The sequence below is a fragment of the Paralichthys olivaceus genome, chromosome 8, assembly GCF_024713975.1.
Source record: "Paralichthys olivaceus isolate ysfri-2021 chromosome 8, ASM2471397v2, whole genome shotgun sequence".
Classification (NCBI taxonomy): Eukaryota; Metazoa; Chordata; class Actinopteri; order Pleuronectiformes; family Paralichthyidae; genus Paralichthys; species Paralichthys olivaceus.
This window is the reverse complement of record NC_091100.1, coordinates 18,085,294-18,111,374: the sequence shown is the minus strand read 5'-3', so window position 1 is coordinate 18,111,374 and position 26,081 is coordinate 18,085,294. Positions and strand designations below refer to the sequence as shown.

Here is a 26,081-nt window from a genome sequence, read left to right as displayed (position 1 = left end):
TACCGTGGTCCTCCTCTTTTCCTCTACAGACGGGTCTACATATCATACCTTGACAGTATTCACTTCTTCAGACCTCGGATTCTACGAACAGCAGTGTACCACGAGATCCTCATTGGCTATCTAGAATATGTCAAGAAACTCGGGTAAACCTCACCCTTCTAATCTGCTTCACCGCTCAGAAGTTTACAGCATGGGGAAGAGTCTTGGGAAAGAAGTTTTTGATTGGCTCCTTTACTAGGCTAACAGATCTCCTCATTTTTACACTGTCTGCAGGTACGCGCAGGGTCACATCTGGGCATGCCCTCCCAGTGAAGGAGATGATTACATCTTCCACTGCCATCCTCCTGATCAGAAGATCCCTAAGCCTAAGAGGCTGCAGGAGTGGTACAGGAAGATGCTTGACAAAGCCTTTGCAGAGAGGATTCTTCATGATTACAAGGTACAGGGGAGAAATTTACATGTTACATTCAAAATATCGGTTTATTGCTTTAGTCTTGTTTTGATTTACTATTTCTGGTCACATCTTTGCTCAGATTTTGTGAATTGTACCAGTACTAGTCCAAACACATCGAACCACTAAACATAAAAGCTCATCATGTTAGATCATTTAACACAAACACAATTCTTTTATCATCCACAGGACATCTTCAAACAGGCGACAGAGGACCGACTGTCCAGCGCCAATGAGCTGCCCTACTTCGAGGGCGACTTCTGGCCCAATGTGTTAGAGGAGAGCATCAAGGAGCTGGAGCAGGAGGAGGAGGAGAGGAAGAAGGAGGAGAACACGGCTGCTTCTGAAACTCCTGAGGTTAGAACTTTGTATGATTGTTTGATAACGTGGTACTATAAGTCCACTGTTAAATCATATTGTCTTTCACAGCTGTTTCGTCCTTAAACATTCCTATACAATATGAATATTATTTCATACAGTACTTTTTAAAACCTGGAATATTGTTATCAATACGTTACATTATTGTAATAACACACAGCCCCAAAACCCTCACTGTAATTAGAACTAACTGGGCCAAAGACTGTCAATCATGCACACGATAAAGGAATATGTTGTTTTTTTCCTACAGGGTACGCCAGGTGACAGCAAAAACGCTAAGAAGAAGAACAACAAAAAGACCAATAAAAACAAGAGCAGCGTGAGCCGAGCCAATAAGAAGAAGCCTGGGATGCCGAATGTAGCCAATGATTTGTCCCAGAAGCTGTACGCCACCATGGAGAAGCACAAAGAGGTCAGGCGTTTATTTGTTTTTTCTTAATTTACGTGAATTCAAAATAATGTTAGTGATGTTTTTGGTTCTTTACTTTTTAACGTAATGTTAAATGTACTTTTGCACTTGTAATCTATTAAAGGTAAATCTTTGAATACATAAATTTGAGCTGGCACTCTGTGTTGAGGTAATCAATTACTACATTGGGCCAAATTTAATTTGATATTAATATAACTACAAATAATTAAACAAATCTGAACTATACTAAAATCTTAATTTTGTAATGGGTGGTATAATTGGGTAAAAGTAAATATTTTAAATGGTTAATTAATTTAATGGTAAATTATCTGGTTTTATTTTGCAGAAATAGTCAATAGATGAATTGACTTATCAAAAAAATAATAGATTTGTGTAATCAATAAAATAAGCCCTAATTTAAGTACTTGTTTTACTTTTAATTATGCTTTGCTGACTCAAGTGCGTCTTTATTTCTCTCTGGTGAAGGTGTTCTTTGTCATTCACTTCCACTCTGGTCCCTTGGTCAACACCCTGCCGCCCATTGTTGACCCCGACCCTTTGCTCTCCTGCGACCTGATGGACGGCCGTGATGCCTTCCTGACTCTGGCCAGAGACAAGCACTGGGAGTTCAGCTCCCTCAGGAGGTGCAAGTGGAGCACCATGTGCATGCTGGTTGAGTTGCACAACCAGGGACAGGATCGTTTTGTCTACACTTGCAACGAGTGCAAGCACCATGTGGAGACACGTTGGCACTGCACCGTGTGTGAGGTGAGTTGCTGCTATTTTTGTGCCTTTCTATGTTTTTCACAACAAGTCACAACAGGTAAAACAATTAGGTGGAGGTCCATCTGGTTTCTGATATACGGACAAGGACAAGAGTGGAGTTGATCATAGAGAATATATATGGCACTTACGATTCATATATTTTTGAAACTTTTAAACTCCTGTAAATGACTGTGTCCCTCTCCCGCCCTTTTTTCAGGACTTCGATCTTTGCATCAGTTGTTATAACATAAAGGGCCACGAGCACCAGATGGTGAAGTGGGGCCTCGGCCTGGACGACGACAGCAACAGCCAGAGTGGAGAGGCCTCCAAGAGCCCACAGGAGAGCCGACGCCTAAGTATCCAACGCTGCATCCAGTCCCTGGTCCATGCTTGTCAGTGTCGCAATGCCAACTGCTCTCTGCCATCCTGCCAGAAGATGAAGCGAGTGGTCCAACACACCAAGGGCTGCAAGCGCAAAACCAATGGTGGCTGCCCTGTCTGCAAGCAGCTTATTGCTTTATGCTGTTACCATGCAAAGCACTGTCAGGAGAACAAGTGTCCTGTCCCGTTCTGCCTGAACATCAAGCACAAGCTTCGCCAGCAGCAGCTGCAGCACAGGCTCCAGCAGGCCCAGCTGATGAGGAGGAGAATGGCCACTATGCAGGGCAGAACCATGCCGCTGCCATCCCCTCCAGCCTCAGCTGCCCCCAGTACCCCCACTTCCCATGGCCAGCCTAACACTCCCCAGACACCCCAGCAGCCACTCTCCAGTCAGTCGCAGACCCCCAACTCAGCAGGCGTCATGTCCCCTTCTTTTTCCAATGCACCTCGCAATGGCCAGCCTCAAGCACCAGTATCCCAGGGCAAGCCTGGGCCCCAGGCCTCCCCTCTACACCAGCAGCAGTCTCCTCTTCCCCAGCCACCTCAGCAGATGCAGCAGCAGCCTCCCCTTGCTGCAGTGAAGATGGCACGGCACATTGAGATGATGGCACAGGCCCAGCAGAACCAGCAGAACTACCGGGTCAACATGAACGGCTTGCCCATGAACCCCCAGCAGCCACAGCAGCGCATGACTGGCCCAATGCAGCCACCCATGCAAATGGTGCCTGGGCCCCGGGGACCACAGGTCATGCAAACCGGAATGGCCCCAGGACAGTGGCCTGGAGCTGCAGGGCCCATTCAGGCAGCTCAGACTCAACAACCAGGTCTCGTCCCAGGCCAGACGCCACAGCAGGCCATGACCATGCAGAGAGCCATGATGACACCAGGGCAGCAGCCTCAGCAGGGCCAGAGGATGCTGATACCACAGCAGCCAGGTGCCCGGCCTCAAACACCCCAGAGACCTGGTGCTATAGCTCCCAATGCCCTGCAGGACCTCCTACGCACCCTCAAGTCTCCCAGCTCACCGCAACAGCAACAGCAAGTTCTCAACATCCTCAAATCAAACCCTCAGCTAATGGCTGCTTTCATCAAACAGCGAACAGCCAAGTACCATGCCAACAATCCACAGCAGCAGCAAGCAGGTCAGCAACAACAGCCCGGCATGCCTGCAATGCAGGCCATGGTCATGCCAGGAGGAGCAGTGCAGAGGCCGGGGATACCCTCTCAGCAGCCACAGCAACCTCCTGCGCAGGGCATGGCAGCTTTAGGGGTTCAAGGGCAGCTGTTGAACACAGCACACAACACCAACCCCCAGATCCAGGAGCTCTACCGTCGGCAGCTCTTAAGACAACAACAACAACAACAACAGCAGCAGCAGCAGCAGCAGCAACAGCAGCAGGGAGTGATGCCTCAGGGCCACCCTGGCCAGTTCCCTGCACAAACGCAGGGTACGGCAGCAACATACTCACAGATCCGCATGCAGCAGCAGCAGCAGATAGCCATGCAGACAGGCCCAGGAGCAGCTGGGGGTCCCATGGGCCAGCTCCCACCCTTGTCTCAGATGGCCCAGTCAGGCATGGGGATGGAGCCCACCCAAAACTTGCTGCATCAGCGAATGCTCCAACAGCAGCAGCAGCAGCTTCCCCAGCAGCAGCAGGCCGTCCTCAAGCAGCAGATGGGCTCCCCAGCCCAGCCCAGCCCAATGAGCCCCCAGACCCACCTGCTGGCTGGCCAGCCCCAGGGTGGAGCCCACCTCCCTGGTCAGCCCACACTAGCCAACACCCTCAGCAACCAGGTCCGTTCCCCTGCGCCCGTCCAGTCCCCCTGTCCACCGTCGCAACAGCAGCCACAGCCACCACATTCCAGTCCATCGCCGCAGGTCCAGCCCCAGCCCTCGCCACACTCGGGTTCCCCGCACCCGGGCCTCGGGGGCTCGCTGCAATCCATGGAGCAGGGACACTTGGGGACACCAGAACAGAGTGCCATGCTGCCGCAGCTTAACACACCCAATAGAGCGGGGCTGAACAGTGACTTGGGGATGGTGGGAGATGCTACAGGGGACACTCTGGAGAAGTTTGTGGAGGGATTGTAGCATTTCTGCTGGGAACACAATCTCACTCCCAGTGACCCATCCTCCCACTGCTCCTCTTCCTCCTAGCTCCCGTTCGGACTCTTTATGCTGTTCGCTTTGTTCTTTCTATGGTTGAGAATGGTTTTTTGTACTAAGTAAAAGTTTCAGCTGTTGTAAAAAGAAAATTTGGTCGAGAAAAATACAAATAAAGTCAACACTTCTGGGGAATTGTTTCCTAAACCCAAGTGGAAGGGTATTTCCAGATGTTGAGTAATTTGCAAGATGCTTCTAAGATAAAATTTAAATCACAAAGAATATATTTTTTGGTTGAGATCAAATGTGTTCAATACTCAATTTTATTTTTGGTTTGTTTTTGGTATGTTTCATGCCTTTCTCATTCTTCTTTCTTTTTTTTAAAGAAAATGTACAATTTCATTATATTATTCATATCTTTTTATTTTGTACCTTTGGAAAAAAAACTTAAAGCATTTTTGTGTTGAAACTGTAAAATAATTTGTCTGGGAATTGGGCCAGGTTTTTGTTCTCAAACTGTCACTCCTGGCAATTGTAATCTAGTGTTGTACCATTACTCCAAGACGATGCGTTCAGGGACAGAGACTGCTCCCTTCCTCTTTGTGTGTATGAAGAGCACTCACTTGTATTAAAACTAGGAAATGGACTGCGCCAGGTTGTGTATACACGTGCATGTATGCAGGCACACATGAAGACAGTGACACAAACCCTCACAGTCACTAAGAGAAACACAGCTTTGACTGGTTTCACCAACAAAGATGACAAAGGACTGCAACCTACATCTCAGTAGCCTGGAATTTGAAAAAAAGAAGTGTCTTGCAGGTGTAGAAAATTGTTGCTTTGACATTAAAAAGAATTTGTCATACATTTTTGTCATACAAATGTTGTAAAGTGTAAAGAGAGTGTGAGAAAAACCAGCCCCCTAAGCTGAGGTGGAATGATCACCGGTTGTTCGTAGGCCACATCTTGGATGATGCCCCTTCCTCTAAATTTTACACTAAGTCGTGTGTTATCTAGGGATGAAGGACACGTTTGAGATTCACCCTGGAAATATGTTAAATGTTCTGTCAACCCTCATTCCTCTCACACGAAAACTTGAATTAGGGGGAGTTACTTTTTCTCCTATTGTAAATCAAGTTATTAAGCAAAATACTATAAATATAAGGAAGAGAGAATGAAATCACTGTATATACTGGTTAAAGACTCATTTCTTACTTATATACCATATTGTTAAATAAACTGTGTGCAACAGAAGAACTCCAGTACTCTGTTGGCTAAATAATGAGGCATCACTCATGTTGGTTTGTGTTTGTTTGTTTCAACTTGGCAGTTTCTTTATTGTCCGGTCAGCAGCAACAATGTAGAGAAAAATTACTAGTAAAAATCTCTTTCTCAAATATGCAACTCTGGTTGAAGCCCTACGTCTGCACATTTCTGCAGCAAAAATTTGATCCTGATGAAACATAGTTGTGAGACTATTGTAGATGTCTGATTGGAAAGGTGTGCACATTTGCAAGTTTTGCCACTGAGGATAGTTTGTTGTGATGCAGCTCTTCTAAGATGGAGCTTTTTGGAGAATATAAAAAGGTTCATTCCGTAGGTTTTGTATCGGTTACTTGCAGGGATGTGTTGAAGGTTTAATACTCATCGTTGTCTCACCTTTTATTTGATTCAGTTCAGTCACTTCCAGTGTAAAGTATAAATAAATGACAAGGTCAGCTCTGATCGAGTATAAAGTAAAGACTGCATCAAATATCCAGAAAACACATTGAAAATAGAACAAATAATGCTTCCAGTCCTATTGGAAAAATATTTTTTAATTAAATATTTTGAACCTATCAAAATAATTCAAGAAAAAATAGAAGATATTACACATGATTCAGAACCAGCATGTGATTCAAGTCATAACCTTTGTTAAAATCTTTAATGTGGGTTAAAAATCAGTCGTTTTCCAAACATTAACTGGTTTTATGAGATGAAAAAGTTGTCATACTGCAAGTCATGAAGAAAAACAGTTAATTCAGTGATGTTTTATTCTTCAAACTTTACATTAACAATAATCCAATATATCATGTTATAAATACATGTATATCAATATGGCTTAAATGTGAGACATTTAGCTGTTGCCTATTTGACATCTTAAGAACTAAGTTAGATGTAAGTGTTGGATTTAGTTTAGTTGTTTTTTATCACTGATGATTGCAAAATGAAAATGACCTTATTACTATTATTAGATGTATTAGACTAAAAACTGAGGCATGCTCAGCTCAGGATCTCTGATGGGAAACTTAAATCAATTCCTATTTGTGAATAGGAGTAATAGGAGTAACGTTTGTCTCTCACTTTAAAGTTTAAAGGTACAGTGTGTAGAATTTAGTGATATTCACCCTCCTCTTCCAAACATGAAAAAGAAACTGTGGTAGCTTCTGTTGTCATAAAAATTTAAAAGGTGTTTAGTTTGTTCAGTCTGGACCAAGGTTATTATAGTTTTGAAAATGTCATTAGTTTTTATTTGTATTTAGTTTTTCAGTTTGCTTTTTTATTTCAGTTTAGTTTTAGTTAGTTCAACAAGTGATTTTGTAGTTTTAGTTTAGTTTTTATTTTGAGGAATCGACTAGTTTCAGTTTAGTTTTTATTTAGTTTTAGTTTTTCCAGGTATTAAGAGAAAGCCTTGACTTGTAGAAGCTGAAAAAGGATGAAACAATGTGTGACACCAAATATGGTTTATCAAGTCCTTTCATTTCATTCTTTAACCATCACCTGCAGGACAGGCAGTAATCGAGGGAGAAAACGAAGCTGAATTTATCTGCAATTCAGTTTGGTTTTAGTTAGATTTGCATTGTTCATTGTTGTTTTTATTTAGTTTTCTTCTTTTTTGAAATTGTCGTTTTTATTTTTATTTCAGTTAATTAAATATTTTTTTCATTGCTAATTTTAGTTTGAGTCTTAGTTTTCGTTAACTATAATAACCCTGGTCTGGACTAATGTAAAAAAGATGGTGGCCTGTGTAGAGAGGACCCCCTCGATGGAAATATAAAGTATTTAAATATAAAGGGCCTTTTCTAGGGTAAAGAAAACTACAATTCATACAATGCAGTGCAAACTAGTGAAAACATTGAGGATTATTCTACATTAAATTTCTGCCAATAGATCCCTTTCCCCTAAATCTTACACACTGGATCTTTAAATAGTTTGATTTAGAGCCACAGCCACTCAGATCGTAAAAGGGCCTTAATGTCAAACTTTGTGTTGGGGTGAAAACACGGTTTACACAACCTTTTGGAAAGATTGAATGTATCACGTTTCACTATGTTGCCTCGATGGATGAACCTGCTCTGTGATCAGTCATTAACAGTCATCGAACAAGTTGGGACAAATCACTCCGCAGCTTCAGTCACGTGACCTGAAGAACGATTTATCATTGGTTGGCTCAGGGTCACATGACCGGAAGCTCGTAATGACGCGGTCGAGTGTGAGTCGTTTCAAAATGTAAACACACCTCGCTGAGCTTTTCTTCTGCTTTATTCTCCAGCCGATGGACACATGAAGTCATACTCGATTTGAAATGGCAGGAGAGGGACTCATGCAGCAGAGCCGTGAGCCACGAGGCGGAAAGCTAAAGAGCTAATTCATTAAAACCTTGGTGAGTCTTGTGTATTAGCATGAGCAGCTAGCCGGCTAACTGATATTTTCACCATAAACAAACGATCTCAAACGTTATTTCTGTGGAAAAATGCTCCAATTGAAGCTACGTTAGCTGATACAAGTTTGTATGAAACGATAACTTTGCTGTTTTATTAGATATTGCTAACACGCCCCTGCTTATGTAGAAATGTGTATGTTGTGCTAAAATTATGAACAGGGCATTTTAAATTCCTGCAAATCCCTATGTAAATTCGTGGAGACTTTTATTTTGAAGGAAATAGTCTGTTTAAGTCAGTAAAATAGAGTAGTTGATTTTTTTATTGTAGAAATTCTATTCTATTATATTGAAATGTGCTTTATATAGATTTGTCGTGAAGTTACTGTAAGCCAACAAGAAGTGAAGGTGCTGATATTAAAAAACTAATTCTTCAAGAGAGAGCCTGTGAATGCTCTGTTTCCCAGTTGCAAGTGTTTGTTTTTATGCATAGCTATTTATGATATTGTGACATTTTTCTCAATGTAATTTTGGGTTTAATTCTTTATTTTTTCCTAGGTAGGGTTGTGCTTCTGTCTCAGAAGGACACCTCAAACCCTCCATGTTCCAACCTATACCATCTATATTTTCAGGCTGGTCGTGACAGCAGTGCCATTGATCTTTCAATGGGAGCAAAACCTCACCATCATGGACGACTCTGACCAGGATTTTGTAGATCTCTGTTCCAAGGTGCTGAAACGTGTACGCAAGAAACCAGGTGAGGCCAAGCCACCACGGGGAGCAGAGCATCAGTCAGCCTCCAGCCAGGCAAGCGAGAGTGACAAGAGGAAGAGAAAAAACAAAAAGGATGGTGACTCTCGGTCAAAAGTCACGGGGACCCAGTCTGTCTGCACTGGAACTGGCTGTGATTCAGGAGAGGCTGGGTCTTTGGATCTCCCTTCAGGAGCTAGAGCTGAGAGAGTCCTGACAGCGAAAGACAAAGTGCTTCTCAGGATGCAACAGTTCACGAGAACCAGTCCTCAGAGGATGGTGCACAGGGACGTGAGCCAGCCAACAAACCACGAGAACAGCCACACTCCGAATCCACAGGCACAAGGACAAGGTGACATGACATGATGCTATTTGAACAGGTTTCTAATGCATCCTTTACCCCAGCAAGCAGCAGAGACACATGCCAGGCTTCTCCCCCTGCTCCTTTAAAAAGTATCATCGTGTGTGATCGAAGTAATTCAGCTTGTTTTTCACCGCCACCTTTCCTTGATAGACAAAGTGTAATGTGAGCAGGGTCGCTTGTCTGGACAAACCAACAAAGATTTCTCACCTGGCTCTGCAGGTCTCTTAGTGTGTATTAGCTCATGGTTCGCTTGTGCTTTGGTTTTTCATCTCTTGTATCTGTCTGTGTTTTGGATCTGGTCCACCCTCGAATCTGTGCGCAGATCCTCCAGAACCCTGCACTTCTGGTCTCCACCCAGACAGTGACGAGGCGATAGCCCTGCGGCTGCAGCAGGAGCTGGACAAGGAGGCAGCAGAGGCCGAGGTGTTGGACCTGGAGGATGGAGGCCTCTTCTTCTGCCAGATCTGCCACAGAGACTTGTCACACATGACCCCAGAGGGGCGAACGCAACATACCAACAGGTTTGGACATCTATATTTTTATTGTTGGTGCTTGTTTGATGATCTGACTCTGAGAGATTTGCAGCAGAAAAAAATATTTTCACTTCTGGACTGCAACCCATAGACGAGCGAATGACTGTTGATCACATTGACAGTGAGAATGATCCCTCATTATAGGTGTTTAGATGACAGTGAAGAGAGCACCCCGCACCCTCCTCCTCCTCCTGCTGTCCCTGAATGTCCAATCTGTGGTAAGAAGTTCAACTCCCAGAAGAGTCGCTCTGCCCATCTGAAGCGCTGCTCCTCAGACATGGGGGTAGCTCCTGCTGTTTTGCTGCAGGCTTTGCATAGACAGGCTGAGGAGACCCAGAACGTCCCAGCTGTCATCCCAGCGTGAGTCAGCCTCATTATGTCAGACCAGATACAAGACAACACCTTAATTAACCTCTGAGCTTACTGTCAGTAAAAATAAGTGATGCGCCTGCTCCATAAAAAGTTTTTGGGGGCTTTTGATGATGACTGTTATCGTCCATGCATGGACCAGGTTTCTCTAATTGCTGGATTTGATTGGATTCTCTCTCTTGACTGATTAACAGAGAGAATGTTGAACCATGTCATGTTTCATTGCTTCTCTTTTCCTACAATATAAAGATCTTGTTTTCATCCCAAAGTAAGTTTGTACTTACAAAGTTAAATTAAATATTTCTATAGCCTTTGTGTATTATTTTTCCTCACACAGACGCACACAGCCTGGAGGCACTAAAAGGAAAGGTCATTCCAAGTCGGGAGTCCCAGCGAGGAAGAAACCCAGGAAGAAGACCGATCCCCTGGATGAAGACACCATGGTGGCTCTGGCTCTGTCCTCCTCCCTGCTGGAACAGGAGAGAGGGGCACAGAGAGAGTTAAAAACAGAGGTCTCTGCCTCTCTCATGCCTCCAGTGCTGAAATGGCAACCAGACACAGGTAATGTGTCTGATAAATTAATCTCAGATCAGATACACTTTTGTTTCTGGTAGGTAACATCATCCTTAGAGATCATTTTCATAGGATTCCGCCTTTTTATTTGCTTTATTCTCTTCTTTTAAATCAGTTGTGTTAAGACAGAGGAAACCAAATGTAGGAACTTAGTTAATTATATGTTAACAGTCAAATTAACAGAGGAGTTTTTAAACTTTGTCATGTCTGTGAATTTATTGGGTTAATAATGTGGGAGTTGTAAAACATTTTTACTTTGAGTAATCCTTAGAAGCAGTTTTCTTGTTGTCTTTGTCATTTCTAGAAGAAATATTTTAGAACACAATCTGTGTATTCCGTGTCTGCATGTGTGTGTTACCTTTGGCGAGGCCTAAAGTTGTGTCTTTACTAATATCTGTTGGACATTTAACATGCACATACATGGCATAAAATGTGGCAAATGATTTGTTTTACAGTACAGTTGTGTTATTGTCTGGGTAGTAGTAGCCCAATGCATAGATGATGAGTAAGAATTATACTTAATTACCCAATTTATGTGCAGATGTTGGGACTTTGAGATGTTTGTGGTCTCATGGTGTTTTTCAGTGCTATACGAAGGCAACTGGACTCCAGATAAGAACTGAAACATCTTCAAGAACTTCAAGCGAATCCAGTTGCCTTTGATTAGCACTGAGAAAAAAGTCTCTCTTATGCAGACGGCATGTAAACCGTGTCTCCTCTACCTGGTGCAGGTAAAGGGCGCAGAAAGAAGAAAAAAGGAGCCGTCCCTCGTCCTCCCCCGCTCCTCCTCGTTCAGGATGCTCAGGCGGCCTTGGTGAAGCTGCAGGAGCGTGTTTCTGCTCTCCTCCTACACAGCCGCCCCCCCTCTCCCCCCACCCCGACCCGTTGCCCCAGCAGCCTGTGTGGCTGGAGCAGTGCTGCACCTCTCTGGCAGAAAAGCACACTGCTGAGCAGCAGCTTCACCTGTCAGTCTGATTTCTACACCCCAGAGCTCAGAGAGTTCATTTCACCTTGGGAAACCCCAAAGGTGAGAGAGATCACAGACTTGATTACATACAAAGTTATATTATCGTTCATGTCTCAGTGGGAAACAGAAATGAGACTGGAGTTAACACTGTCTGGTCTGGTTGGGCAGATTCATATTGAAAGTGTCTGAAATGAAGGGAATTACTGTCCATTGTTATTTATCAGTAGAGTCTGACAGCAGAGCCAACGTTCCAAATTTGTTTAGTAAATTTATCAAGATGCCTTTTAAACCAAGAAATATAGGGGCGTAAAAACCAAGCAGGACATAAATGTATTGTGATGTATTCATTAAAGAGAGAGACAGTTGCACTGGTATCTGCTTCTCATATATTTTGTCCTGTTGACTTCACTTTATCAAAAATCTTCATCCAAAAATGCACCAATGCAACCAACCCACAAAACTGACTTCACCTGTGTCCCTGAAAGAAAACTAGCAATCATTTGACAATGACCTGAAAAAACACTGGTATAACCAGTAGCATTGCACTTCACTATTATTACAGTAAAAAGAACGACATGAATCAAAAATGCTACAATGTGCTTTTGTAGGCTTTCTTTTAATCCAATACTAATATATTCACTATAGATAAATTGGTCTCAGACCTTTAGACCTCACTGTACATGTATAGTATGTGACTATAGATATAGAAATACAACACTGCTTGTCATCACTGTCTTCTGCTTTTGGCCTCAAGTTCTCTTTAACATCACACTTTGAATATAAATCTCTTTTTGTAGTCTTTTTTGCCCCTTAGCAACCCCCTGCAGATACTGTAGGTTCATACATACACTATTCATTGTGGGAAAACTGATCATGTGACTGGTGGTCATAAAATTCCTCTCTGGTACCAGGTTGCTTCACATAGTATGTGATGTAAAAGTTGTCATTTTCAAAAAGGGGCAGAAACTCAGTGTTTTGCTGGTGGGTGAGTTTAACTGACTAAACAGATCGTAAAAAAGAATAAGGAAAAATAAAATATGGGCTGACGTATATATTTTGCATCAAAGCAATCTAAACCAAACTAAACAGATCTCTTCCACCTTTAGACTGCTGCAGCCCCTTTGAGCGCAGGAAACAAGTCGGAGTCTTCTCTCCGACCTCTGACTGAAGGAACTCCTGTGGCAGGGACCAGGACCTCCACCCTGCCTTCATCCTCCCAGACTGCAGCCTCCTCCTCTGCTCCCTCCACCCCGGGCACAGGGCAGCTCCCGGTGGGCAGCCAGACCCTTAGGGACCTGATGGAGCTGGCTGAAGATGGCATGACCCTCACACAGTGTGAATACATGACCTCGGGCACTGACAAAAGTAACACACGTACACACTTTAACACAAACTGTATTCTCATTAATGGTGTGTTTACCTTTGGGGGGATGCATTTATCCTGATGAACAGTACAGTCAGTCACACCATCTGTGGAAAAGATATCGTTAAAATCGGTTAATGTCAGTAAAATATAAGAAATCGTTTAATGACAAATGTTTTAACTGCTCAGCTTTTGTTTAAAAAAATTGTATTTCCTTGAGGGAATAAGACATTAATAACATTCTCCCTTCTTCATACACAACTAGTGCTGGTCAATTAACTGAAAATGTATCAAAACTGACATTTATAACCTCTAAACAACTTCATTTTGCTCATGTAGGTGAATTCAGGTAATACTTTCCTCTATGCGTACATTCCCAATCTGTCAGGTTTCCACTAAGTTCCGTACTGTATAACCCTGCCTTATGTCCCCCCTCCTCACTCCCCCGCTGACCTGCGCTCACTTTACATGTTTACTATAAACACAGACACTAATCAGAGGTTATTAGGACCTGAACAATCCTTGAGTTTAATTTGTTTTTGTCTAATTCGCCCTTGAGTTTGTGAGACACGTATTTAGACATTTTGCTAGCACCTCATCTGCCACACAACACGAGACTTAACATGATGCACCCAGCCAGGACATCGCAATGATCCAGATTCATGATCCGACATCATCGATTAATAAATGTGGTCGTCACTTTCTGTGAATGCAACAGAGACAAGCGGACCCACACATTCTTGCAGACAGGAGAGAAGTTCTTCCTGCTGATTGTGACGCAACGCAGTGATTTAACTTTGTTGTTGAAGAAGAAGCGACTCCCTGTTTATACAGGAACATAAATATGATTTTATAAAGACCAGCTCTACATGTGAGTCATTAGAAAAGAGCCGAGGAGCAGAGTCACTTGTTTACTGGCGCTGAGTAATGCACCTAATCAAGGTATAAGTTTGAAATAATCGTGATATTGATTTGAGGTCATGTTGCCCAGCCCTATACACAACTCTACAAAGACACATTCCTTATATTTCCTTTTTTTTGATTGGCTTATACTGCTACTCTCTGGTAGCCTGTGGGAGCAACTTGCCAATTTTTAATGCTGCATAGTTAAAGTTCTGATCGTGATTGTCTTTGTTCCCACAGATGAGCAGAGCAGAGCCAGGCTGTCCACAAACCTTTGTCTCAGCGGTTTTGTCCTCGAGGAGGCAGAGGAGCAGGCTGACCTATGTGTGAGCGGCTTCCTGCCAGAGACGGCACACACACGCTCAGAGAACACACACAGACGAGCACAGAGGACAAGTGACCATCCACGTGGAGATGAAGAGCGAGGCCACCAATCGGTAAGACCAGCCATACTCTCATTAACCTGTGATTCAGTGCAGATTGACTCACTAATGGATACACGATGTCACCTTTCGATTTCCAATTAAAAACATTGATTGTGTATCCTTGGATCTGCTGTAGGTGGCACTATCGAGACTGACGTCAGACCTGAGCAGCATGGTGAACAACCCTCAGCTCAGTGATGTGCAGATCCAGGTCGACAGTGGAGACATCTACTTTGCCCATTCCTTCATGGTGTACGCTCGCTGCCCCCTGCTGGCAGAAATGGTAAAAATTATCCAACATGGGCACAGCCCTGTTACTAGATCAGAGATAAATAATTGATGTGTGGACCTGTAGTAATCAAATCCAATCTTTTGAAAAATTATGAAGAATTTTTGTTTTTTACAACACAATACAATAAAGACAAATTCCCAATATCAAGCTTAATATTCAAGGGGAAAAGTGTTACACAATATTTGCCCAAGAATTTCTATCTACTTTACTCTTTTACTTTCAACTCATCATTTCCTCTGTCTTCCGTCCTTCGATCCTCTCACAGGTACATGAAAGTGGTTTCGGGGTGCAGGAGGAGGGTTCGTCTGCAGCCCAGAGGGTGTTGATGAACGACGTCCCGGGACAGGCCGTGTTCGCTCTGCTGCAGTACCTTTACACGGCCCACTGCTCCATCCCAGCCTCACTGCGACCTCACATACTAGAGCTGGCATCAAGGTTAGTGTAGAGATTGAAGCACAGAACATGCACTTCGATCAGTGTGTGATGTTCCTGTTCAACTTCTGGTTGAGCTAATTTGATTCCCTTTTTTGTTTTCCTGGTTTTGATTCTCTCATTTATTCAGTTGTGCATTTAACAACATACTTTTGTAAAACAAAAACTCTCATTTACTCTGAACTGAGCTGTTTTAAGGCCATAATCACAAGGAAGAATGACCCCTCACATGAAACCAAAAAATCTACATATTTATTCTATCATTAATGCGGTGACTCTGTTCTTTCTGTGTTTCATTAAGGTTTGACTTGCAGGAGCTGCACCATCTTTGTGAGTCACCGACACCTGGACAGGAGGCAGACTACACGAACCAGAGCGAGAACAACGACCAAACAGACCAGGCCTTCATGGTGCTGCTCCGCTCTATGTGGAATGAAGAGGATGAGGAAGATGAGGGATTGGATACTGATGTTGGAGATGATGAGGAGAGAAGGTTGGAAGAAGATCATCAAACCGATGATGTTGCATCTGGTGAGCGAGGAATCTGTGAGGACCAGGTAAACGAGGAAGAGCTGGAGGAGATCTACGAGTTTGCAGCAACACAGAGAAAGAGGGAGGAGGAGGAAGACAGAGAAGAGGATGATGAAGAGGAGGAAAAGATCGATGATGGAGAGGAAGCACTGACAGAAGCGAAGAGAGAGTTGAGTAAGAAAACTACAAAGCCGAACTCTCAACTTGAGCCAGACCCCAGCCTGGATCCCACCTACAGCCGCCTCTTCTCAGACACTTGGGGAGTCTACGAGGACGAAGACCCCTCTTCCACATCCCCTTCAACCTCCAGTCTACCAAAGACAACCACCTCGCAATATCAGCAACACCAGTCCTCTCACAAACCCTCATGCGAACTCTCCGGCAGAACTTTGCTCCAGTCCTCACCAAGCGGATTTGATGACTTTTCCCAGAGCCCTCAACCTACGACGTCCAACCTCCCTGTCACAGGTCTGTCCCCGGGTCAGGCGGGTGACTCAGGAACAGATGCTGTTGAACTGGACGTTTCTAAAGAATGTCTTTCTTTGAAGCGAGAAAGCCAAGGTTCTCGTAGTATTTGTGTTCCTGTTTCTCCTGATCCACCTCCGAAGAAGAAGGAGCCAGAGCTCATAGTTTTGTCCGACTCAAGCGAGGAGATGGAGGTAGATGTCGCAGTTCTTAGACCCTGCAGTCCTTTGTCACATTCTCCTTGCATTGTCCAGAACCTGCAGAGTTACACGCAAATCAAGCCTCAGTCAATCCCAAAACCTGTTCAACCGCTCATGGAGAATAAAGTGTCCCACTGTTTAAAGGTAAATGCAGGTGATCCATCTGCAGCCTCGGATATATGTCATCCAGGTTCTGGTTGTGATCCGAGTCCAGACTGTTCCCCTGAGGTCTCCTGGCTGATCCCGTCCACACCGGTGCAGCATGAAAGATGCGGCAGGACCAGCTCCTCCAGGTCCAGCTCCACCCAGAGCAAAAGCAGCATATGCAGGACGCAGCTGTTCCCTAAAGGCGATTCGTCTTCTTCACGCTCTTCTCTCTTCTCTTCCCCTGCCCTACCACTTCACAACAGACTTCACAACTCGAGCAGAGTTTCTGCCCACGTTGGCCCAACAGAGGGCAGCGTTCCCAGGTTGAAACTGAAAGAGACAGCTCCCTGTAGCTCCAGCTTGGATCTCAAATTTTCCCCTCAAAGAACCAGTAGTGATGACGGAAATAAGAACAGAGAAGTGTCTGCAGTCATCCCGCACAAACTTAAGCCTGCACTCCTCTCAAGCTCATCTCACCGTCATCCCTTCCAATCTTCCTCAAAGCAGGAGACACCCCAGTACGTCCAACGGCAGCCCTACAGCAGCACCCCCCTGCACACAGAGCTCCAGCAGCCCCCTGTTCTTCTTGCTGCCTCCCCGCTCAACAGCAGCCTCGACAAGCAGCGGTCAACAAGTCAAGGGAGCAATAGGGCGTCATCTGAGAGCCCAGAGAAGACAGAATTAGGGAGCTTTCATCTCTCCCCCTTGTCCTCCCCCTCTTCATCTCAAAGAGGTCTTCATAATTCACAGAAACACAAGTCCTCCAGTGAGAGCCAACGTTCTGTTGAGTCCAGCAGTCATGAGAGCACAGGGGCTGAGCTCAAGAGAGGGGGAATAAGAAATGAGGGGGCAGAAAGAGAAAGCAAGTGTAAAAATAAAGACTCACGTGTTGAAGGACAACAGGAGGAGGCAAAAGAAGAAAGTGAGGAGGCAGAGATTGCCGAGTCTAGTTTGCAGCAGAGCTTCATGGACGAGCCTCCCATAGCTTTCAATGACTCGTGGGGCCTTGACGCCTGCGTGGAAGCCAACACAGGCTGCTTCAGTCTGAGGCTGGAGGACAGCGGGGGATCCAGCCGACAGGAGCGTAGCCCGGGACGAAAAGAAACAACCTCTGTTGAATGTCATCGTCCGCCATCGACTCGCTGTATCCAGTCATCGAGCAGCTGCAGCGATTTGGAGAACTCCTCTCCATCTAAAGCCCAAAGTGCACAACCAACCACCAGTGCACTGGCTCATAGAAACGCTTCCTTCACCCCGTCACCACCAGAGCAGAGCAACAGCTTCCTGAACCCACAAATGTGGGACAGCTGGCAAGAGGAACAAGAGGAGGCCCTTCCTCTCTCTCAGAGGGTGAACCCTTCTGCTCAGCTCAGAACACCAGGTATGAAGTCGTACTTCAACCTCAGTGCTCACAGAATCAAACAATCTGAATCTGAACATCCTACCATGAGTAACATCTTTTAAGGTTGGCAGGATGTTGATTTACAGAGCGTCAAAGTCTATATGTTGGATCCAGTTAGCACGATCCTTTCTTCATTTCCTCTTTCCCCACACTCCAATTCAGTAGGTGGCGTTAATGCACCTTTAGGCAGGGAGGTTTGATAAATATGATCAATATGATTTTCAATCTATAACAATATAATGGTTATAGTTTGAAAACAGTGCGGAGGTATAACAAATAATGAAGAGGAGTTGAAAACCACAACCTTTACGGCCACATCTTCCAGCACTACTTCTACAACAGAGTGTGATAATGGAAATGTTTCATCCATCCAACATATCCATCAGCAGATACTGAGGCTCAGGTGTCCGTTCCTTAGGGTCAAGCAAGAGGCCATTTTTTTGTCACTGATGTTTGACAAAATTCTTGTGAGAATTCTGTTGTTTAGTTAAAGTTACGCTTCAGTGACAGCAGCCTCAAAAGACCAGAGGGTAATTCAGCCCCAAGGTCAGCTATTTCTAACAAGTGTCAGGTGAAAGAGTCACACTTCTGTTCAAACATTATTTGGCTCAATAGACATCTTTACGGTCTGTCTCTGTCCCCATTCTAAAATGGTGGGAAACAGGAGTTCAGAAAGCTGGTAGATATCTTTTGGAGATTATACAGTATTATGGTAAAGAAATCAAAGTTCTAAAGAATATCTTCTTGTTTCTGTCTCAACAGCATCATCACACAATAGAAAACGCTGCTCTGTGGTGCCCGTCACTCCCATGCCCCACTACTCTGACATGGACACACCGGACCTCAAGAACAAACTCAACAGGTCAGTCAGTTCCCTCTCATCTCGGCCCTCATGTGAAAGAGTCGGTGAACCTTCTTTAGCCTCATGTTTTTCTTTTTTAATCAAATGCTATTAACTGAGGAGCCTATCCGATTACCTGATGTCACTGTCAACTTAGTCTGTCTGGCTTTCCACCTCTTTCTCAGCTTGTTTTCCTCCCCTCCATCTGTTGCCTGACTTTCTCCTCTGTGCAGGTTCGGCGTTCGGCCTTTACCAAAGCGCCAGATGATCCTCAAACTGAAGGAGATCCACCAGTACACCCACCAGCTGGTCAGTTCAGACTCCGAGGACGAGGCAGCCTCTGCGGGGCGTGCTGCTCAGAGGAAGCCCCCCCCTAACACCAGTTCAGCGGCTGCTGGCAGCCAGACAGTGAAGTTCAAAGAGCCCAGAGCACCGGCTCCCATCTCCCCTCTGAAACAGAGAAGAGAGGAGGAGGAGGAAGAGCTGCTCTCTGCCTCACAGAGCTCCAACACCTCTTCAACAGCCGCCAGTGAAGAGTCTGAAAGGTACGGCATGAATCCCCTCAGGTGTTGCGCAGCTTCGTGCTTGAGTCAGTGCACAATTGTTGTGTTGCTTTACAGAATTTCAGAGGGTTCTGTTAATATTCTGCTCACTGACATAGACAAGTGTTCGTGCTCGTGGTTCACAATGACACCATGAAACTAAACCTTTGATCACTGTTAGTGTAGTCAAAGTGGGTCGAAGACGAATCTGTGGGCTGCTCCAGCAAATAAAGCATCTCACAGAGCGTCCAGTCTACCAGGATTCCTCATCATCAGTATTTTGGTTTTCCTGTTTTAAATTATTTTAAACTATTATATATCTGTGTATCTTGGACTATTGGTCAGACAAAACTATCAGTTTCAATCCTAGTGGGTTGTGGGATGTTGTTTCAGTCAACTTTGTGACATTCTTTAAACAAAATGTTTAATTGTGAAAATATTCAGTAGATTATGATACGATTATGGAGAAGTATTATTAGTAAAATCAAGTAAGTAACAGGGAAAATGGGGCAGATTGACAACATTCAAAAATCAATTTCCAATTAGGGGTGTAAGATGGTGAATTATCACATAAAATGGGAAAAGTACTTGGTGTAGTTTTGAAATAACTTCCATTGATAAAGTGTCTGATTTTTAACCACCTTCCTCTAATCAGGTCCAATCCAGAGCTGTGCCTCACTTCCGACTCAGACAGTGACGGTGGCATCTCTGCCTCCCAGGCTGCGACTCGACTTCAGGATCGCCTCCAGGCCGTGCGTTTCTTCATCCTGTCGGACTCCGGGCTGTACAGTCAGATCCTTCAGTACCAGCCTCTGGTTCTCTCCCAGCTCCAACTGCGACTCAAGGAGGCCGGGATCCGCCTGGGTGCCGCCAAGCTGATGGACTACCTGGACTCTCAGTGCATCACCTTCACCACGGCCAAGCCAGGCCACTCTGCACCCAGCCGCAGACGGGGAAAGAGGACGAAGGCGGCGGGTGTAAGAGGAACAGGCAGGAAAAAAACTGCTCCAATTTCACTTTAAAACACTGTGACTGAGAGAAGTGGCCGGTTTTACTTCAGTGTTAGGAACATCTGTCTGACCATGAATTTCCAGAAAAGAAAGGGGCAGCTGAACTTTAAATTATGAACAGTTTTAAAAGATTGTGTGTTTGCTCCTGATCGACTTTGTACTTGAATCCTCAAAAGTTCATCCACAGTTTTACCAGTTTTTTCAAATAGGTTGTTTCCTCAGGACAGGTTTGGTTTAAGGTTTGACTTACTGGAAAATAAAATAAATAAAACAAGGTAAATGTTAAAATGCTCTGTGGTAACCAAAATATATTTTTATTCAAAAATGATTCCTCAGTCAATCTTGATGTAATCTGGAGTGGCTAATAAATACATTCTTATTTTCACCTCTATTAATACCAAGTTTAGATTTGTGTAAATCAGCAAAATAAATCAATTTGAAGAAATTATTCCACACAGAATGTTTCTTACAAGCCATTTTACTTTTTTTGTTCTTCAGTAGATTCATATCCAAAGCTCAGCAAAGACACATACAGCAGAGCACTCTTGATAAAGATGGAAAAAAAATCTCACAACTTCTAACCAACACGTCACTCAAGTAAAGAGAGACGGGTCGTTTGTCGCAGCACAAAATGGAGTCCGCCCTGTGTTCACAGTCAGGTCAGCGTCGCTACATTCACGGCGGTTTTGTCTTGTGCACCCAGTTCTCTCTACGCAGCATCAAATCAAGATGACGCGTCGCAGATCCTGGAGACGGACTCTGCTCCTGCCGCTGTAACTCCTGTGACGCCTTTCGCCGATGGAGCATCAACATAGAGCTTCCTGTCCCGACTCGAAGCATCAACCGGTCATGACAGGTTGGCGATGTTGGCGAGGAAGCGCTGAGCCCACCACTCCTCCAGGTCTATGGGCACAAAGTCTGCACAGACAGCAAGAGAGACACAACAGAGGGGAATTAAAGTACAATCCATGTCCTATAACTTATTCATTTAGTTAATTCATAATGTCACATGAATACCAACTACAAATTTGTTATTAAAAGAAAAGAGGGATGACCAGTACAGATGTAAAAACCTAAAACCTGAGGGACTGCAGAAGAGCATTCATACTCAGTATTGCAGAATGAAAATGTTTTCGCTATGGAAGTTTTCAAATGTGTTAAAAATCTGTCAGAGGGACAATCAGATCTTTGAGCTGAATGTTAATGCTGATGATGTTTAATGTGTACATTTACCATTTTAGAATAGCATGCTAATATTTCCTGATTAGCACAATGTCCTGAAGCACAGATTTGCACATAATGAAATTTTGTCTAGATGGCACTGGAGGAAATGATTGCAGATAATCCTCAGGGCAATACGCGCTGATCAATCAATCAATAATAATGGTGAGGAAGAATCCATCCTAAGCGACTGAAATGACTTAGCAGAGCCACAGAAGAAACCTTAGTGTGTGAACCAGCAAGAGCTGGTTTATCTGGAACAGTCCGGTTCTCTGTGACCAGTGTTAAAAATTAAAGAAACTTGTTTCGACAGTCTCCCTCTTGCTACACATAAAGCCTTGGTTTGTGATTCATGCTGAGAGATTAGAGCAGCCATTCATGTTTCCTGTTGTGTTTAACTAACCGGTGAGATTACGGTTCAATGTTCAGCAGGTTACACAGCAGGAGGAGGGTTATCTGTCAGGCTGCTGTAAAACTGAGCAGTGACATTTGATTTAAAGAAGGTGGATTTACTTTGTTGTCGTTTACTTTAAAAGCTCACTGCATGGGATGATGGTGTGAAGTGGCAGAAGAGATGCAGGGACTTACTCTTCATTGCAGCACTGGGGGTCTTCTCAGTGTACTGAACGGGCCTCTGGTTGTCGGTCGACTTCCCGACGTCCCCGTCCCCAAGCCTCTGCTCCAGCTCCTGCCACGCTGCACACAGACAAAAACACAGCATTTAGTGTGCAGAGTTACTTTAAATGCAACAAAAGTCATCAGGTTTATTATTTATCTGGTAGAAAATACAACTAAACTAGAATGGGACTAGAATACATACCACCACCAAGGCCCAACAGTCCACTTGAAACCACATTTAAATTTACTAGTTCCAGGTTTTTATTTAAATTCCTCGCACTCATGAATATCAGTCCCCTAAGCATGTCTGATTTTTACATCAAGATCCCTGAATTGTTCTCTGAGATATCGACCAAAATATTTAAAAGAAAGAAAGTGTAAAAATAAAAGCCTGTTTTTCAGTTGGTTGTTTATCAGCTAGTTTCCGCAAAAACTACTAAATGGATTTCCACTCAACTTGATGGAGGGATGAACCATGGTCCTAAAAAGAACTCATTATATGTTGGCATGGGTCGGTCTTTAATTTTCACCTTTTTCTGAACTCACCCTTAACACACAGACATCCCCAAGACGTCACTTTCTAAAAGCCTCCGCTGCCTCAAAGCAGCATCTGCAGAGCACGCTCCACTTTCAGGAGATTATAACTTTAAAGTGGATTTGCAAACACTAATGCAGCGCAGCACACTTAGAAGTAAACTGGACTGTGATGTGTGTTTATCAGCTTCACCCCCCCGAGATGCAGCTTGTGTAACATAAAGACGTCAAATATAAACAAAAGATTCCAGAAACCAGTTGTGTGTGTGCATGAGGGAGGTTGAAGGACAATGTAATCACGCCTAGCGATATTTGTTGGTGGGGGTTATTTTTTCAGGCCCGTCAGGTTTTCTGCCTTGAAACGAGTCGACAGGCTGTGACAGAGGTTTTTCTTTAGGTGTGAGCGCAGGGGAAAAGGAAGAAGCTCTTTCCCTCAGATGATCTTTAACGTCACAAAAGAACATCACACAACTGGCAGCGCTCCAACAGTAACACAGACAGCTGGTTCACGCCGATTTAGCCCCACACAAGTCATTCATTTCCACCAGGGCATGAGAGTACTGCCCAGTACTGAGGCATGCTGGGTAAACGCGAATAGTGCACAGTGATGGTTTTTCATCATCGTTGACTGATCTGAGGCCTGTGGACAGTTCGTCTCCACCTCACACATCATCAGAGCTTCTATTGTACGTTTGTTTGTTAAAAAAACATGTTTGTTCGACTCAAACTTAACAAGTTAAATTATCACAAGGGGGGCTGTCACAAGCTAAACCTGTAAACTATCTATCCCCCATTCCAAATTAATATTTAATTTCATAGGATAAACCTACTTTAAAGGGAAAGATAAAAGTGTAAACCTATGACAGGTTATCCTGACACTAACACCCAGTACATCAATATCAGTAACTCCCAGAGCTATTCCCTGTAAATTAATCCCATATAAAAATAGTTGCAGATTATTTTTATATGCTACTTACTTATCAAAATATCAACAAGTCATCTCACCTCTGATTTAAAAGTTTTGTCAGCTAGATTTTCTGTTTTAAAATGGTTTAAATTTAATATGGATTGAATCAATCTTAGCATCTGCAACCTCAGTGCAGCTTCTCAGTGAGGAGGAAATGTGTTGTCCAGTAGAAGAGAAATTGATTTGTCAAAAGTTGATCCTCACAACCTCTGATGTTGTAACCTTGAGTCAAACACCTCCAGTGTCTCCTGGCGTCATGATCTACAACCTCCCATCTGTTGATCCGTGAGCCTCACCTTCATACACGAATCTGACGTTCTCCTCGTGTGCTGGAGTGAATCCCTCTGCTGGGCAGCTGGCCTTCTGCGTGGCTGCGCCGTGGTAGCGCTTCCCATTGAGGCGGTTGAACACGATCTTCGGGGGTGGAGAGCTGAATAGACGAGAGGGCGGTTATCACAGAGTGTCAGCTTGAGGGGTTCAGACAAAACAAAATACACATGGACAATCCCAATATGTACTGATGATGCAGGTCGGCGGGTTAACGTCAGGTAGCTTCATGGTTCCCAGACTGGCAGGTGGATTAGTTAACTGTAGTGATGCTCACAGGCAGAATATTCTTTATTTACCTTTAACGAAACAAATATGAACTAATTCTCAGCATTGATTTGTGCTTAAAGGTTCAGTCTGGGCTACAGTTAAAAACATGGCAGCCTCCGTAGACAGGACCTGCTCCAGATGTAAATATAAAGAGCCCATTGTAGGGGAAGGGAAAGAACCATTCGTACAATTTAGATGAAACACACTGGGATTATTTTATTTTCAGTTTTTGCCAATAGATCCCTTGCACCTAAATTCTCTGAACCTTCAAGCGTCCAAAGGTTCCTTTGTTAATCCAAGAATGCATTTGAACAACTGCCAGGAAAAGGCCATGTAATGTGCTGCAGAATTAAAACCTCAAGACTTTGGTGGAGAGGAGAAAGAGGGAGAATCATGATGCACAACCATCAAGAGCTCAGTATCTTGCTGAAGACACTGTTTCATACGTAGTGGAAGCTCTGGGGATCGAACGACTTACCCTACTGGTTAGTGGACGACCCACTCTACCCCCACCTCTCAGCATTTGGTGCAGATCCACATAAAAATCCAGCTGTGGTGAATATAAATGTGGTTTCATGTGCAGACTGTTGAGTCTTAGTGGGGAGGCACATAGCATCTATAGTGTCATTCTAGTTCAAAATGCAAGACACCTTGTCATTGCAATGCATTGTGGTTAAATGAGGATTGTTGTTGGTGCATTAATAACTTTAGTCTTTGCTTAAAAATGTCACCTTTTATCATGGTTTGTATTAGTAATGGTTGTATTAGACTGGGGGGGGGCTTTAGCCAGGAGTACATTTCAAAACCTACTGAATAGAACACACACACACACACACACACACAAAGAGAGAGAGCTACCCGAGGTCACCCGGGTCACATCATTACATGATCGCTCACACGCACGCGCACACATTACACAAACACGGACACACACTACTTACTTGGACGTGAGCCAGGTCGTCGGCCTGAGCTTTAAGTCGCTGAACTTGCTCTCGATCTGCTGTGTTGGACCTGACAGACAAAACCCGCAGAGAAATGATCCACGTGCTCAGTTTGTTATGAAGCTGACGTGACGTTGCATCATGCGGACAGTGCACACGCACACACACGCACGCACGCACACACACGCACACACTCACCTGTCCTCCGCTGTGTAGCAAGTTTGCTGGGACCTCTGGTGATTGTGTACATAATGTGATGTAACCTGCAGCAGCGCCAGCGTGTGTGTGTGTGTGTGTGTGTGCGTGCGTGCGTATGCGTATGCGTGTGCCCACTCCGCAGCTTCCTCTGTCCTCCACCTGACGCAGTCAGAACCCACCGGACCGACCCGTGTTCCCCGGCCCCGCTGCTCCTCTCTCGGGCCTGACGCCTGCAGCAGAGTCGCTGTGTGGAACCTGTCGCGCTCCCCCTCCTCACCAGCAGGTGTTGAGCCGCGAAGGCGTCCGGGCTGCTGTGTAGGTCACCCAAGGAGAAAGCGGCTGCACATACCGGGGATCAGCGGCAAGATCTCCCGGAGAGGAGGAGGGTAACCTGTGGTTCCTGACGCCCGCGCACAGTGACACTCCGAGCCGGACACTCTGCCCTCGCTGCTCCGCTGCTCCGCTGCTGCTCCGGGGCTGACTGCGACTCCTCTGCTCCCTGACAAGGACACTGCACACTTTAGATAATTCATCAGGACGGAAACACACCATCCTTCACCAGCGTAAAGCGCAAAGAGTCACTGGCACACACTTCCGCTCCTGATTTTCAAAATAAATGCCCAGCATGTGTTTGTTACGTCACTAGTGGTGACGTAACAAACACATTTACTTTGTTATTGTACTTAAGTACAGTTTTCATCTACCTGCACAATACTTGAATGAATCAATTCAGCTCATTACACAATTTGTCTCATAGGGCTTAACAAC

At 44.5% G+C, this 26,081-nt stretch overlaps 3 protein-coding genes across 6 annotated transcripts in view; 2 read left to right on the top strand and 1 right to left on the bottom strand.

Moving 5' to 3' along the window:
• The window catches only part of crebbpa (CREB binding protein a), a 42,547-nt gene extending 36,772 nt beyond the window's left edge, over positions 1 to 5,775 (top strand). For all 3 annotated transcript variants that reach the window (XM_020083951.2, XM_020083950.2, XM_020083948.2), the window contains 6 exons: positions 30 to 143; positions 274 to 439; positions 641 to 808; positions 1,080 to 1,241; positions 1,725 to 2,006; positions 2,221 to 5,775. In XM_020083951.2, coding sequence (XP_019939510.2) covers positions 30 to 143; positions 274 to 439; positions 641 to 808; positions 1,080 to 1,241; positions 1,725 to 2,006; positions 2,221 to 4,476 — 3,148 coding nt within the window. In that variant the 3' untranslated portion in view covers positions 4,477 to 5,775. The remainder of the gene's footprint in view (positions 1 to 29; positions 144 to 273; positions 440 to 640; positions 809 to 1,079; positions 1,242 to 1,724; positions 2,007 to 2,220) is intronic.
• A 2,146-nt stretch (positions 5,776 to 7,921) lies between these two features.
• On the top strand, positions 7,922 to 20,697 carry slx4 (SLX4 structure-specific endonuclease subunit homolog (S. cerevisiae)). Of its 2 annotated transcripts, none has more exons than XM_020084188.2 (14): positions 7,922 to 8,131; positions 8,761 to 9,230; positions 9,565 to 9,763; positions 9,920 to 10,135; positions 10,482 to 10,705; positions 11,449 to 11,744; positions 12,791 to 13,049; positions 14,191 to 14,387; positions 14,512 to 14,658; positions 14,933 to 15,102; positions 15,401 to 17,823; positions 18,607 to 18,706; positions 18,919 to 19,230; positions 19,883 to 20,697. In XM_020084188.2, the coding sequence occupies exons 2-14, from the start codon at positions 8,816 to 8,818 to the stop codon at positions 20,247 to 20,249; spliced, it is 5,325 nt and encodes a 1,774-aa protein (XP_019939747.2). In that variant the 5' UTR covers positions 7,922 to 8,131; positions 8,761 to 8,815; the 3' UTR covers positions 20,250 to 20,697. The 2 variants fall into 2 exon arrangements, with proteins under 2 accessions (XP_019939747.2, XP_019939746.2); XM_020084187.2 differs by having other exon boundaries at positions 7,935 to 8,131; positions 8,687 to 9,230.
• Positions 20,698 to 20,699: 2 nt separating this feature from the next.
• On the bottom strand, positions 20,700 to 25,899 carry mcrip2 (MAPK regulated corepressor interacting protein 2). Its single transcript, XM_020084189.2, has 5 exons — positions 25,314 to 25,899; positions 25,116 to 25,185; positions 23,874 to 24,007; positions 22,047 to 22,154; positions 20,700 to 21,155 (listed from the first exon to the last, which is right to left on the bottom strand). The coding sequence occupies exons 1-5, from the start codon at positions 25,363 to 25,365 to the stop codon at positions 21,085 to 21,087; spliced, it is 435 nt and encodes a 144-aa protein (XP_019939748.2). The 5' UTR covers positions 25,366 to 25,899; the 3' UTR covers positions 20,700 to 21,084.
• Between the last annotated feature and the right edge of the window lie 182 nt (positions 25,900 to 26,081).

Bases quoted from the DNA above. Each gene is read 5' to 3' on its own strand.
- mcrip2 (XM_020084189.2), bottom strand. From the start codon at position 25,365: ATGTACACAATCACCAGAGGTCCCAGCAAACTTGCTACACAGCGGAGG. The intron at 25,186-25,313 runs GTGAGTGTGTGC...TTTGTCTGTCAG, and splicing joins TGCTACACAGCGGAGGACAG to GTCCAACACAGCAGATCGAG. The intron at 24,008-25,115 runs GTAAGTAGTGTG...TCGTCTATTCAG, and splicing joins ACGACCTGGCTCACGTCCAA to CTCTCCACCCCCGAAGATCG.
- slx4 (XM_020084188.2), top strand. From the start codon at position 8,816: ATGGACGACTCTGACCAGGATTTTGTAGATCTCTGTTCCAAGGTGCTG. The intron at 10,706-11,448 runs GTAATGTGTCTG...TACCTGGTGCAG, and splicing joins GAAATGGCAACCAGACACAG to GTAAAGGGCGCAGAAAGAAG. The intron at 11,745-12,790 runs GTGAGAGAGATC...TTCCACCTTTAG, and splicing joins CACCTTGGGAAACCCCAAAG to ACTGCTGCAGCCCCTTTGAG.